The sequence below is a fragment of the Seriola lalandi genome, unplaced genomic scaffold (assembly GCF_002814215.2).
Source record: "Seriola lalandi dorsalis isolate HSWRI2012SDOR001 ecotype SW California unplaced genomic scaffold, Sedor1 jcf7180002054383, whole genome shotgun sequence".
NCBI lineage: Eukaryota > Metazoa > Chordata > Actinopteri > Carangiformes > Carangidae > Seriola > Seriola lalandi.
Window position 1 is genome coordinate 925,056 of NW_019524936.1, and position 14,964 is coordinate 940,019.

The 14,964-nt window shown below is 37.5% G+C and overlaps 1 protein-coding gene across 3 annotated transcripts in view; it reads right to left on the reverse strand.

The window, feature by feature from the left end:
• The window catches only part of vti1a (vesicle transport through interaction with t-SNAREs 1A), a 111,976-nt gene extending 97,105 nt beyond the window's left edge, over positions 1-14,871 (reverse strand). For 2 of the 3 annotated variants that reach the window (XM_023409195.2, XM_023409197.2), the window contains exons 1-3: positions 14,641-14,871; positions 9,629-9,687; positions 8,535-8,645 (exon numbers count right to left, since the gene is read on the reverse strand). In XM_023409195.2, the coding sequence (XP_023264963.1) occupies positions 8,535-8,645; positions 9,629-9,687; positions 14,641-14,734 (264 nt within the window). In that variant the 5' untranslated portion in view covers positions 14,735-14,871. The remainder of the gene's footprint in view (positions 1-8,534; positions 8,646-9,628; positions 9,688-14,640) is intronic. The other variant, XM_023409196.2, reaches the window with a different exon arrangement.
• Between the last annotated feature and the right edge of the window lie 93 nt (positions 14,872-14,964).

Sequence of the window (14,964 nt, forward strand, 5' to 3'; positions counted from 1 at the left end):
TGACAATGCAGAACAAACAAGTGCTCTATGGTGATGAGGGGAACAAAACTAAAGAGTTTAGTCTCACTGCAGGAGTAGGCTGATGCTCTAATGGTGGCCAACCTCTGGGATAATTGAAAAAAAAAAAACCTTAATTCATCTTCCACAATGTAATTCTGATCAAGGCCACAGCCAGATTCCACTGCAGGCTTCAAAAACACCAGAGAAAAGGCAAAATTGTTGGTCGCTGAGAGCAAAAACACTTTCCCTTTCTTTCTGGCACGCTCCCTCATTAGAAACACTTAGGATGAGAGAAAGAAACTAAGTTTAATTGTGTGTCTGCATGTGTGTGCTTGTTTGTGTGAAGGAAGTGTGAGCAGGGATTAAAACATGTGTAAACATGGAGCTTTAACTATTAAGAAACACCAGTAAAGATGCAATGTAAAGAGTTCTTCCTCTATTCTCTGAGGCTTTCTTATTAAAAAGCAAATGCCACTGCCTAAAATACAGGGGAAAACACAGACCCAATGATTCATAATGTATTTCATAAATACTTCATGAATCCCCTCACCATACTTAAGCCAGTCTGGCAAAAAAGAAAACATTGTCACCTATTCTAGTACCCGCTTGTCAGCACATCACTGGGGAGTGGGTGTCACATGTCACTTCTGGTTTACACTACTGCGTGGGACAGGCTCGGTGCACGGAAATCGGGGGTAGGACAGAAAGAAGAACAGAAGGAAAAGTGAAGGGGAGGTGGAAAGGGGAGTAAAGAGTGGGGGGAGGGGGAGGAGGAAGGGGGTGTTATCATATCATCGCCCCATGTCTTTATATTTTCCCCCTTATTATCTTTGGCCCCCACTCACTCCAGTCACTCAATCACACAAGCCCTGAGGACAGCGAGGGGACCTGGGAGGGCCTTCGCTTCATGGCAGACTCAGCCAGACAAGCGTCTGAAAGCTATACTGATCGCTGTCAGTGTGTGTGGAAGTACGGTGACTTTGGAGGGGCCAGGAGAGATAAGCGAGAGAGGAAACGATTGCGTGGAAGGATAACGGCCAAATTTGCACACTACCAAACAAAACCTGTGCTCCAGGCATAATGCAGATACCCCATCCATACAGACAAGTGTTAACATAAAGAGACAGAGAGGGAATAGGGGGTGATCAGCTTACAAATTATAGGCTATGTGATTTCTACATGTCAACTACTGACAAGAACTCATCACGTTAATGACCATGAAAGGATGGTGGGTTTACTTCTGTCTGAGATGCTCACCTTAGCTTTTATCATATTCATAAAATTTTTTGCAAACATATTTCCTTCCTTGTTTTCTTTTCTTTTATTCTCTAAAATTCCTCTAGGTCAGTGCTTAGTTAGTTATGAAATTACTTCATATCGTTAACTTGAAAATGCACTACTGCCGTAGCAGAAGAAAATAAAGTTGAAGGGTGTTGTAGACCCCCCTATTAATGTTCAAGTGCCATCATCTGATTGACAGCATTGTCATGCTCCTTATGTCATGGAGTGACCACAAATATTTTGCCAAAAAGTGGAATTTTCAGAGTCCGAAGAGACTACAATCAATAAAACTTCCATTTGGAATCAAAACGATTACATTAATTCACTCTGACTGATTCCATGTCAGAAAATTTGCTATATCAGTACAAAACAAGCAGCACATTTCAGGGCAGTTGGTTAGAAATCAGTCTCTCCTATAATTTAAACATGTAAAACAGGATCCATACATTTTAATTACAAAAATGAAATAAAAAGAACCAATGTCACATGTGACATTCTGGTTTTTGTTTCTCTTGCATTTTTTCTGACAATCAAATATAAACATGGCACTTCCAGACAACAACATTCTTTTGTCCTTCTTGTGAACTGTCCTTCAACCCAGATTTGACCCGCTGCCGCCATTACACCATCAAACCCATAAAAAATGGTTTCAACATGAGTGACAAAAGGCTAATCCGCAAATGAATCCCATCTTAGTGTCCATAAAGAAGACATGGAAAAGCCTCCAACGCCAAAAAATCCACTAAAGGGCTTGAGGAAGACATACTATGCACAACAACTTCCAAATGAAAGACATGATTCATAAGTACAGAAGAAGATCTGTTTGTTTACATCTTAAATCTGCACTCAGCTCAGAGGAAATATAGGGGGAAAATCCCTGTCAATTGAGGGAGTCCTTTTATGACTTTTTATGAGTGATTAGACTTTGGTGTCATTGATGGGTTGTTAAGCAACAAACCATAAAAAGAGTCAATCTGCCTTTACTCCTCTGTGTTTAATAAGAACAAGTAAGCCGAGACAACCTAAGGCGATTTAAAGTGTCTAACATCCGACTAATGTTGGTCTGTCATGTTACTGCTTGCAGGAGTCACCATAATGAGGACAAGGGGCAAACAAAAAGGAACCATTCAAGATGGATTACAACAAGGCAAATTTATAATCACTATTGGTGTGGTTAGCGTGGGAAGTACAGTGGTCCTAAAGAAAATCTCCCATCAAAACCTAAATCTCAACATAATTATCAGCATCTGGTTTAAAAATTACATTTATGATGTCAGAACTTCTTAAGACAAATACATAACTTTCTGATATATGACTTTGCAAACTCTGATTTCTCTTTTTAGGTTGCTATTTGTGACAGTCATAATGAAGTTATGACCACTGTCAGCTGAAGTTGGACAGTCCCCACAACCTTGAATTGTCCATGACCACTAATCAAAAAATGCAGTAAATAACTGAAGAGCACCTTCATCTTCACCTCCTTAGCTAAGTTACATTTGGAGGACGCTCTCCAAATACATACCTACATATTAGTATAATTCAAACACCAAATATTCTAGAGCAGAAAGCATTCACATGGAGAAAATACCCTACACTTTACATTGCATTTCACTAGAAAAAACACTAGAAAAATGATCATTTATTGCCCATGATAAACCCATCAGGCATGACCCTCAGATACAGAGGAAAGAAATAGCTCTGGGGTTTGGAAAGAGAAAAAAATGGCTTGATGAGAACTTCTTTTAACATTCTTACTGGCAACTCAAACATGAAGCCTGAGCTGTGTGTGGTAAAGTCAAGAGTCATTCATTGCTTTTTCTAGAAGAAGTCAATTTATTCTTATAATAGGGATCCAAATCAAATCGTAGTTACAGTAGTCTGCCTGGGCCTCATCTGAGTAATGTTCCCATTTTGATATTCATCCGATTTGATCATTATCAATAACTAATATTATTTGTATTTCTACATTTCAATCAATTTTTTCATATTCACAAGTTTTGCTTACAAAGTCCAATGTGCCAATTCTTTACATGGATAACTGAATGTTTGTCCCAATTGAAAGCTAATTTTCAACTTATCTCTAGAAGGTCAATGATAAACACTTATGAAATTGATATATAAAAGAAAAAAAATTAATTAAAAATGAAATCAGTACCATCAACTTTTTCATTCCATTCACCTCGGTGTACCTGGCAAATAAACTGTTCAATGTTTCAAGGTTCGCTGACTCTTTGGGAATGCATTAATTATCTCTCTGGGCAGACACTGTGAGGCTTTCCATCTAAAGGTTTTTACTAAAGGAAAAGGCAATCCAAACATCCTAATTGACCGTGACTGTACCTCCAAACAATAATTCAATAGACAAGAAGAAATTAAGAAGGGATAGTTGTATCCCTGTTGGCCTCATGATTGAATATCTGAAATCACAGGTAGGACCACCTATTGCAATATCCATAAAGAAATAAATGTAGGAATGAGTAAGAAAGAATAGAAAATCATTCCACCATAATTTTAAACCTTGCTGAATAGGACTGTTTTGAAGTTAAATACTGTACTTAAGGTGAATCAAAATGTGACCGTATCACTTTTTTCACATCTTGTCGTAACTTGCATTATGTGTAGGACGTGTGTACAAATTTCATATAAAGAACAGGTAATTATATGTGTTTCAAAAGGAAAAATCATGCATGGTAATGAATGACATCTTTATGGTCCTTGATGAAACAGGATACAGCGTATTGTGGCAGATCAACAGTAGCTTTTTCTATTCAGACAAAATTGGGGTTGATCTAAGCAAATTAATCCTGCTACATTGTACCACAAAATTAAACAGTGACTCTAAACAACATAAACAAAACTGCCTTGACCATTACTGAAATGCATTCCCACTTAATGACAGAAAAATGTGAAGTATACAACACTTATACTTGAAAGAGCTTGATATTTTATAACTACCAATTAACCTTTATCAGAGTCAAGGATCCTTGAACACAAAGCACCTAACATTTGAATCAGAAGTGCTTTAGCTACTGAAAAAAACAAAAAGTGAATCCATCTCCTGAAACACAACGTTACTATTTCATTCATATTTTATTTTGCTTGGTTAATTAACTTTCAGAGTATGGGAAGCTGGGCAGGGACAAACTAAAGCAAACACATAAAGTTGGCACCCAGACTACTAAGAGTCACTTTGTATTAAATGGATTTTTACCACAAGGACATTTGGTTAACATTATTTTCAGTCTCTATTACACAGCATAAAGGATGAGGTCAGGCATAGTAATAAGTGCAAGGATTTATCATAGCAAGTCCACTCATACATCACAAAGGCAAAGTAATTGGTAAATGTGCCCAATATTGTCCTTGTCATGTACCTTAAGTAGTAGAAAATTCTTGGAGCAATACCGCCATCTGCTGCAAAAAGAGACGAACAACCGCACCAGCTAATGCAAGCAGAAGGCATACTGATACTTAAAGTAAAAGCAACACCCTCAGAATCATCTGTAAATGCAATGAAGAGACATTTCCAAACATTTCAATATTAACTTACTCAAGAAGTTCTCTAGACAAAGTACTTTTGTAACTTCACTGAATTTAGGGACAAGCGTTTTAGATTTGTGACCGACAGTTCTTGTAAAAATTCAACTAATGTATTAAACAAGCTGGATAGTTGGACAAAGATTTTTCAATTCTGTTTTACCATTGATATAATGATATTAGGGCTGCAACTTACCATTATTTACATTATTGATTAATCTGCTGATTACTCTCTGGATTCATCGATTGTTTGGTCTATAAAAAGAGTGAAAAATCCTCATCAAGGAGATGTACAAAATGCAAAGATGTTCCATTTACGTATCATCACATCACGTAAGGCTAAGAGAAGCAGCAATCCTCACAAATAACAATTTGGGCCTACGGAGGGCTTAGTATTTGCCCTGTTGATCAATAAATTAATTAACTGACTTATAATTTCAGTTCTACATCTTGTTTAAAACAACTTAAGATCTACTTAAATAGTGTGAACAGTCAACATTCCTATTCATTTTACCGAACATATTCAATCACAACCAAGGCCTAACAATATGACAAAGAACGGCTTTAAAAAGGCCAAGATAGGAAGGACATTGATATTCAAAATATGCACTGACAACAGAAGACACTTCCATGAGTTCCTCTAAATCTCTGAGACAATTTGCTTTATGACAGTTTAGGGCTGAAATCTCATCATGCCCATGTCATCACACACTTACTACATATTTTGAGTCACATCCTCAAACATGGATTGTGTTTTGTGTGACACGGCAGACATCAGTGGACCCCCCATCTTTCCCACTGGGACTAACCAAACGTGGCCCTTTGAAGATGGTGGCTCTGTTTACCCGATAGATTTCATTAAATTAAGCTTACGTTGGGCACCTTCTTTGCCTGATCAAAGCCATTGCTAAGAGCCATGCCATTCTGCTTCCCCTGACTTGAACAGGCCAAGTCCATCAAATAGGATTTTCATTGTCCTTTTTAATTTTTTTCACACCAAGTTGCACGTTTTTGCTTAGGCTGACATCCCCTTTGGCTCCTACAATGCCTGTTTGTCGTGGCCCAGCACCTTTAAGCCTCCCACTGTCCCCTCTATTATCGCAATGAAGCTGTCAGCCAAGCCAACAAAGCTCCATCTCATATATACACCTTTGGGATGACTGTGTGATAAGTTGTTATCCTGGATGAAATGGCTGGGTTACTGAGGTCGACTCGGGCCCTGTCTGGAAAGGAGCAGGAATGTGGTCTCAAGCTGGCACACCGGTGGTAGACAGACTTCAAACCACGGGTGAATGGGAGGATGAGAGAGCAGGTTAAGGGGGGAGACACCCGTGGGAGGCCAGTAGGGGGTGGGGTTGCGGGGGGAGATTGGGTAGTGAGGGAGTGGAAAGGCCTTGATATCCACGGAAAGCACAACAAAGCCTGAGCTTTTTACATTAAAAAGAAAGGAGATTGCCTTTTTTCCACAAGACGCCTTTCGAGCCGAGTGTCATGTCCTCCCTAGGCCTGCAGGAAGTGAGAGGCTGAGCTCGGCTATAGCATTTGGCACATCTGAGGCACATCTGAGGGGGCTGAAGTTCTTGCCTTCTGAACACTTGCATCAGATTTACAGGAGACCAGATATACTAGATGTTACTGTGTGAAGTGGGTGATCCTAGCTTAAATGTACAGTGATCTGACCACACCACACACAGAGGTGTAAAAATGAAAATTACTGTCAAACTGGGGAGTCACAGTTAGAAGTAGGCCAATATTCTTATATTCTTTATGCACTAAGACTATCCTACTGCTATGGTCTGCTTTGTATTGCAGTATTGTGCTCCTCGACACATTCGACTTACATACAGCCTGTCAATATGCAGCGATATGGATGTAAGAATTAAGATGTAATCGTGTTTAGTTTAATGAAGTGAGTGGAGGAATGCTAACTTTTTCCAGGTAAAAGAAACACATTTTCCCACATGCCTCTCAGACAAGCATAAAAATGCTAGTAATGAAAATTAGCACCAATACCAGCCACAGCAGGTGTTAACTGCTTGATGATTAAGCACGGTAAGTGTGGGGAGAAGAAAAGTTAAAGATTAATCATCAGCCAATTAAATGCCCATGGTGAGGAAAGCAAACTGTCTTGGCACAGAGATCTCCTCTGTGATCTCAGTTAGCACATCTCAGTGGTGTGCTCACAGATCACTAGCACATGATATCTCCATGCACATGGGTTGTTTATGCATGTTTGCTCGTTTGTTCTGCATTTGGAATAGTCAGAGATTCAATATAGATTTTCAAAAGTATATTGTGATTAATGATGTTAAACAAATGTTTGGGCTGATGAATAAAGTGAAATAAGTGCCGAAGTGAAAAAGAAGCAGGTTTCAATTCAGATTAGCTTTGTTTGTCAGTGGTAGAGGAGAGCATGGGCTACATGAGACACAATGTTAAGATCAATATGAGTTTTATGTCATAATTTAGATAATGTTTAAGAATATTCAAATTATCAAGTTAGCTATATATTGATCATTCTATTTTGTGTAAACTTTCATTTTGTAACAAACAAAAAAAGTTTACACTTGCAATTTTGATAAAAATGTTTTTACTTTAGTCTAAAACTGAGCATTTTTAACAGTCATTTTGCAGTGATTACCATTTCCTTCAAGTGTTAGCTATATCGAAGTAGAGAAAAAGTCCACATTTGAGAGGAAAAAACCTTCAATCCAGTTCAAGAGTTCAAAGTTTGTTGACTATTTTGCCAAAATCTAAAAAGGTAACAAAACCATACTGAAGCCACATTAACAACAAGGTTAAATACTGCACCTGTCCCAGGTCAGCCTTTTGTGAATTTATTTAAAAAGTTCTTACATGTCCGATTCAGTATTTATTTGTCCATCCCAATGTGAGGTTGTGGATTTATTTCACATCATATCTGATTTGTGGGAGGATTCGTCTGCTCTCGAGCTCAAGGTCAGCTGCATTCACACTACAGGTTTATTATCATGTGAGCACCACAACAAAACTGACAACAGAAAACAACAGCAGATGAGAGAAAAAAAAAAAAAAAGGTATCATTAAAGATACATATCTTTTTGTAAGATAAAGATCTGAATACAAACAATGATATTTTAAAATATATTTAATATATTTAACATAAGGGTAGTGAGAAAAGTCAGAAAAGACAAAGAATGATAAAAAGATAAGAACAAGCCACTGATCAACTTCTAGATTCGCACCAGATAATTGCTTATTTCTATGACTTTACTGATTAAGTGAAGTACTGAAGCCAACACTGTGGACTAAAAGCAAGTGACCCAAAAGACTGGGCTGCTCATTAAGCTTTGATAGAGGCTAGGGATGGAGTCAAGACATACAGTGATTTATGAATTACTAAACAAGGCCAGATTTTGCAGCAACAACACAAACACACACACAACCTGTTCTCAATAGGCATCAGTTGCAAGTTCAAATACAAACAATGAATTAACCTCAGTGGATGCACCACTGAGCTTCTGCATAGGTCTGTTTGTGTGTGTAAGAATGTGTGTAAGGGAGAATGCGTCTGGTTGAGACAACTTTTAACTAGGTATGCATATGTATATACAGTATGTTATGTTATATAAATTCATCTTTTGGGGTAATACTTATTAAGAGGATTTGCTAAATGTCAGTGACATTATAACATTTCAATGATAATTAAAGATTTTCTTATATGTTTAAGTACTTACAAAGTCTTTCTCAAGCTTCTCCATTTCCTGCTTGTAGCTCTTCAGTCTGCTGTTGTACATGGCTCGACTCTGGATGGGAATCTCCCGCACCTCCAGGTCCATCTGCTCCAGCTAAAACCCCAAAACAATCCAGTTACTTTACCAAACATTTCAAATATTTTACTATGAAATTGTTTGGGATATAAAACGGACGGGTTTAAAGTTCATTTTCATCCAAATTTACATCATAATGTAAATGAACCAACCTGGTGAAATGTGTACTTTTAATTATAATCATTTTCATGGCACTCTCAAACAAATGCTTAAAAAAAATTCTAGGCTTTGCACTATTCTCTAATGATCATATTTCTCTTACTATGTACACATTTCTGTAAATGCTGCATTGCTAAGTCTCTCAAAAATGTTACTATCTATGACAAAAGGTGCTCCAGATAGAAATTGTGACAACTCTGAAAACATTAAACTTTCTGAAATGAGTTACTTCAGCTGCATTAACATCAATATGTTCCAATGTTGATTGTAAAAACAAAATGCCTCCCGCTCACATCACCCAGCTGTGCTAAAAGTTGTGACAGAGGAAGGATGTTCTGTAAATAAATACACAATCAAATATGAGGGCCCCTTCATTGTTGCAACATGCATAGGCCCAACAATGTCACTGTGAATGAAGTAAAAGTACATTTGATGCATGGCTAGACAGGTCTCTCTGTGGCGGATTTGGAGGAAACCAATCACTGTGACATAACAAGACAACTGCAACAACAATTTGTCTCTGTCAGGTGACTTTGCTCATTTCTAAACAGCAACATGAAGACTCCCACCTCAAGATAATGGCTTGAAATGTGTCATAGGGGTGTCACTTAAAAGCAGATTATGGGAAAGCAATCATGTGAGGAGGAAGCCTCCATTCTGCCATGTGATTTGAGTGTATGTGTGTATGTGTGTGTGTGTGTGTGTGTATGTGTATGTCATGTCACCACCAGGATAATACAGGTGCTGTTGTCTGGTGCCAGTGAAAATTGTCCCCTCCCTCTTTCCACAAATTCATTATTTAGGAAATGGGAAGAGGAGAAAATTACTGATCAAAGACATACCAACTCTCTGACTTCTTCAAGCTGTTTGTCAACATTTAGAACCAGCTGTGTCTTCTCCTCTGAAAGGGAAAAAAAACAGCAACATATTGATCAGCCGACAGAGGAACAGCGCTTCATGACAACAACCTAACTCCCCCACAACAGGGGAAGAGACGGGGGGAGAGAGATAGAAAGAGACTGGGAGAAAACAACACACGAGGACACATTTGAAGATATATTTACACATTCTCTCCACACGACGAGCCAACATTTGATGTCTCTTAGTTATTGGCGTCTATGAGGCCTTTGTTGGTTTCTGTTGAGGAGCAGTGAGACACCTCGTGCCAACTCAAAGGGAAGGGAGGTGTCAGCTTTGCTCACTTGCCAGAAGTATGAGTCCCACTCAGAATGACTAACGCACCGTTCTGCACCTCACCCCGTGGCTGCTCTTCCACATTACCCATTGAAACTCATTAGGACTGGCGAGAGTTCCAAAGAAGTGTGTAAACTACAGTTCATCCCATTGTTATTTAAGGCAGCAACATCACCACATACAAGAACTGGTCTTTGTTCTGAAATTAGCTCTTTGCCATGAAAGTAAACCACATGGAAGGTAGAGGTTTGGTTTGGTTTGTTTGTTTAACAATCAAGCATCATTATTCAAACATACTGATAAAAAAAGGACAGAAGGGTGATCAAAATTTTTAAATACACGACAAAATATGTTTGAATTGAATACCTAAATTTTAGGAATAGTCACCAATTATTAAGTCATTGTTAAAGCCATGTGTAAGCATACTGATTAGTGACTCTCGAATGTTTGAATTTGTCTGCTTTTCACTTAAGATATGTGACAGTCAGACAAAACAAACTGTTTTAAGACACAAGTGTAAGCTCTGATAACGTGGTGGAATGTGCCATTATTTTCTAAATTTTAAGATGAACTAAACATTATTTATGAAATGAGATCAAACAAATTATTTAATATTTAAAAAATGAACCCTGGTCCAAAGTTTACAGTAGAAATATGTAACCTTTTACAGTCTCATATTAGTGTATAGTTGTTAATATTGAAAATCCCCTCAACAAGGAATGCGATATTACAATAATGAATAAGCCTATTTCACAGAAGCACAGGTGTTACCAATAACATTAACAATGGGTCAGTGAGCCAGTGAGGCAGTTGATGTGCCCCAAATTCATACTATATAATAAAAATAACAATCAACTGTTTTAGCAGTTTGTATACAAAAAAACAACAACAAAATACCATTTTATTTTAAGATTCAGTAAGTGAAACATGATATCAATCAGTCCAAGACTTTGGGATGTCCCTGCTGATTGAACCTCTCAAGAGAGTGGTCCTCATAAGATTTAATACTTTTAACTCTTTCCAGCTGTGAGCAGCTCTTCCATTTCCTATTTTCACTGCATTGTGGGAGACTAATGTCCATCAGCAGCACACTCAAAAAAAGGCCTGCATTTAGAATGTGTGATTTGAGTATACTTCAAAGCCTGCTTAGACTTAGTATGTAGAATTTGGGGAAAAAACACAATGCAATTTCAGCCAATAGCATTCATCAGCAGAAAAAGGAAACTGAAGAAAGCACTTCATGTCTTTGCAAAGACAGTCAATAGGAAATCAGTTTTAGCATCATTTTGGGATATCAGTATGTCAGTATTCACAATATGAGCAGAAAAGAGATCAATTCAAATATTTCTATTTTCAATTATCACCATTTCAGATATGTTCTTAAATGTAATCATTTAACAGAAAAAAAATTTAATCAAATGAATCAAATATCATATCAGAATATGACAGTTTTTTAACCTTATAACTAACAGCATTTAAAGTAAATGAAAAGTCTAAGTCAACAAAACTTCAAACTCCAAAGCAAATCACAAGGCTGTCAGCTGTGGGACTGCAATATCATAAAAAGGCTAAGGTAAGATCTTCATTTCTCAAGCACCATGGGCCAACATTATCTTTTGCAAATCCTAAAATTCATGTCCAACCTCACAACCTACACAGTAAACAGCCAGAGGCAATTCATTGAAAGGTGAGCTGGTGCATTCTTGCTCAAACTCAGGCCCAAGCCAGAGGGCTGTGAAATATGTATGGATTTTTATCAAGACTACAACCTGCTGACGGACGGATGAGGAGTTTTGTACACAGAAGTAAGGCAAATAACGAAGAAATAGAGCTTGGCAAGAGTTTGTTTTTTTTTTTTTATCTTAAAAAATGCTCTGTATTTGAGTTGCAATGATTGACAGGCAATCTCTTGCCATGAACACTCAAAGGTGAAAAAATGACATTCATGTTTCATGGAACAAGGCCTAACAATTCGTTGTATTCTTATTCAAATATTCCTTGAACCTTAGTTTTTGGGGGATGGTAAATAAATAAATATATAAACACACATTCATTTGACTGTTACATGAATGAAGACAGTCAAGGACATTTTTTCCACATGCCATGGCCATTATCAGCAATTGTGCACATGTGAAATAGAGAGATACAACAACAGCAATGACAAAAGCCCTTTGTCTGGAGCTATATTAACGTATTAAAGAGGGCTGTCAAACCACAGGCAAAATTCAGCCACTTCAGGAAGAAGAGCCAGAGGGACTAAAGAAAGAAAGAGAAGAAAAACCTTAATGAGAAGGAAGGGAATTGAAATTCAACTGTAAACTATTCTGTTGGTGGCAGAACACATAGAACAACTACTTATGGTTGCAGTGTGTTTCCTGGCTTTGTACATATTCATATGGGCTTACTCTGACACAGTTAACAGATGGCGAGAGGAAGCAATGTGGAATTACTCTGTGGAATGGGCTGCCATGAATCTTCAAAGATGCCAATTCCAAACCAGAAATACTCAGTTAGCCGAGGTTTTGTGAGAGGCAGTGCCCTTTGAAAAACCAATGAGCAAGTGTGAGCCCAGAGTAGAAGATAAACATCCTAAGTGGATGGAAGCATTTTTTAACGATCAAAACTAAAACTACTAGTCTAAACTGGGAGCAGTAGTCAACTAGTTGCAGACAATACAATTTTGGCCACCTCTTTTACACCAGTTCATGTGTAAAATATGCTTAATATTTTACACATATCTGTATTGTATATATATGTAGTGTATTTCACACTGTAAAATTCCACTTAAACTTTTTGCTGTTTAAAACTGGAATCAAAAACTGGCTGAGTTGTTATCTGTATATAATTGGATCAATGCAAACTTGTTTACTATTTTACCTACACCTCTAACTGGGATAAGTTCTAAGTGACATGGTAACTCAAATTTATGAGGTTGGATGTGCATTGAAAGACAGCGTTTAAGCTGTGTATGGCCGAACGATGGCCGAGTGATGATGTGTGTTTTTAACGGCTTTATATATGTAGCAGGGAAAACAATTCATGTGTTTGAATGTGAGAATATAGTGTCTGACAGTATGCCAGGACAGCATGTTGAATGAACAATATTAAAACCTAATCAAAATAAATTTTTAGAAGAACAGAAAAACATATTGACAAGAAACAGACTGGGTAAAATAGGTGCATCAGTTCTACTCAACACACTTTGACTGAGGAAAGTTATTGTGTGTAGTTGGTAGCATGGCCATATATAAGCCCTCTTGAGAATTATTTGTACACTGTAAATACTAACTGTAATCATCTGCTTGTCGCCAATATTGTTTTTCTCATTTGTGGCTTAAATATGGATGGTCTAAAAATTATGATGTACAGTAAAATAAAAAGGAAACATTTGTCAGCCTTAAAGCCTTTTTAGGTTGAAGACTGAAGCTTGTGTCACTAGGCCCAATTCAATGAGTACAGCAATACCATATGGACAAGTGATCAATCACATCCTCTTTGGCCTTTATACAAAGCTGTGCCTGCTGGCACCCGTGTATACATCTGCTTTAATCTGCTGGCATGAGTGCGCCACTGCACCTATTTATTATGTTAGATTGTTGTTACAAAGTTTTTCCAATGTTTACTTAAGTCACAATGAGAAAATAGTTTAGGTACTATTTATTTACTATCTTTATGAATAAAGCAATTCTGAGTGGGACTCAATACCCGTCATTTTGTTGCAACTTGAAATCAGATTGATCTTTGTTGCTCAATGTCATCCCCTCTTCTCTTCCCCTTTTGTCTTTCTTCACTGTATAGGAACTGATAGGAACATGATAAACATAAACTTTTAATCAAGAAAAATTATTCACAGTGTAAACATGCTCTTTAAATTTTTGTAACATATGCTGACATGCCCAGACCCAGCCATGTGAGTACAGAAACTAAAATGACTACATGGGTGTAATGTGGAGAATACAAGAAACTAGTTATCCATACAAAACAAATCCAACAAAGCAGAGCTTTTATGTGGAATAACAGATATTGACTTGACTGACTAGGTACTATCATTTGAAGACATTGATGGTCATTTGGCTGACATATAATGTGAGATTATGTAAATTATCTTTCCATCTACTTTTCGTACCGACATACTAAATTTCACAGTCACAGGCGTTGCCCTGATTAATATTATTAATGATACCTGTGTTTTTCCTGCTATGAAAAGTAAAAATGTCTGCCAGAAATATGTTTAGTCCACACAGGTCTGACCTCTTCTTGTAAGGTGACAGCAATTACTACCCTGTTAGATAATGTTATGTAAGACCTGCTTGAGGCAGTAAACTGAAAAAGCATACATATCTTAACCAGTGGAAAACATGACGTATATGTTATTTGTTGTTTCCCATTTTCACACTGTCTGAATCAATTAAAGACATACCAAGCTAATAAAGCAGCCAGTAACAGGTGATATGGTTCTTTTATACACCGCTATAAAAACACTATAGCTATAGCTGTTTCACAATAGCTATAGCTGGTTCACCATTTAGTGCGACATTATACCCTAAGATAATATGGTATATTGATGAAGTAAGTTACACCTGGGTACCGTTAGCTTGCCAGCTAACTGATAGCTAGCTCCAACTCAGCGATTCCAGCTAATAAAATACGACTGTCTTACCTCCACTTAGTTTGGGAATTCTGCCAATTTTGTTAGTTACTTCTGCTGTGATGGTTCCAAAGTCCTGCTCGTAGGCTTCAAAGTCTGAGGACATGCTGACGTTTAAGTTTAAAACAGGTGGCTTTCTGGTTGACAGTTAGCTCAGAATAATAACAACAAGGCTCGAATGGAGTCCCTTCCTTGAGTTGCAGTGTAATATGCTCGGCAAAGACCTGGACTTCGTTTTCTTTTTTCCGACACTGAAAATGGTTCAGCATCTGGATAGAAAATATTGTCCACGATCATTTTTTTGAAATTATTTTTTAGTTATGTGAATATATAAAT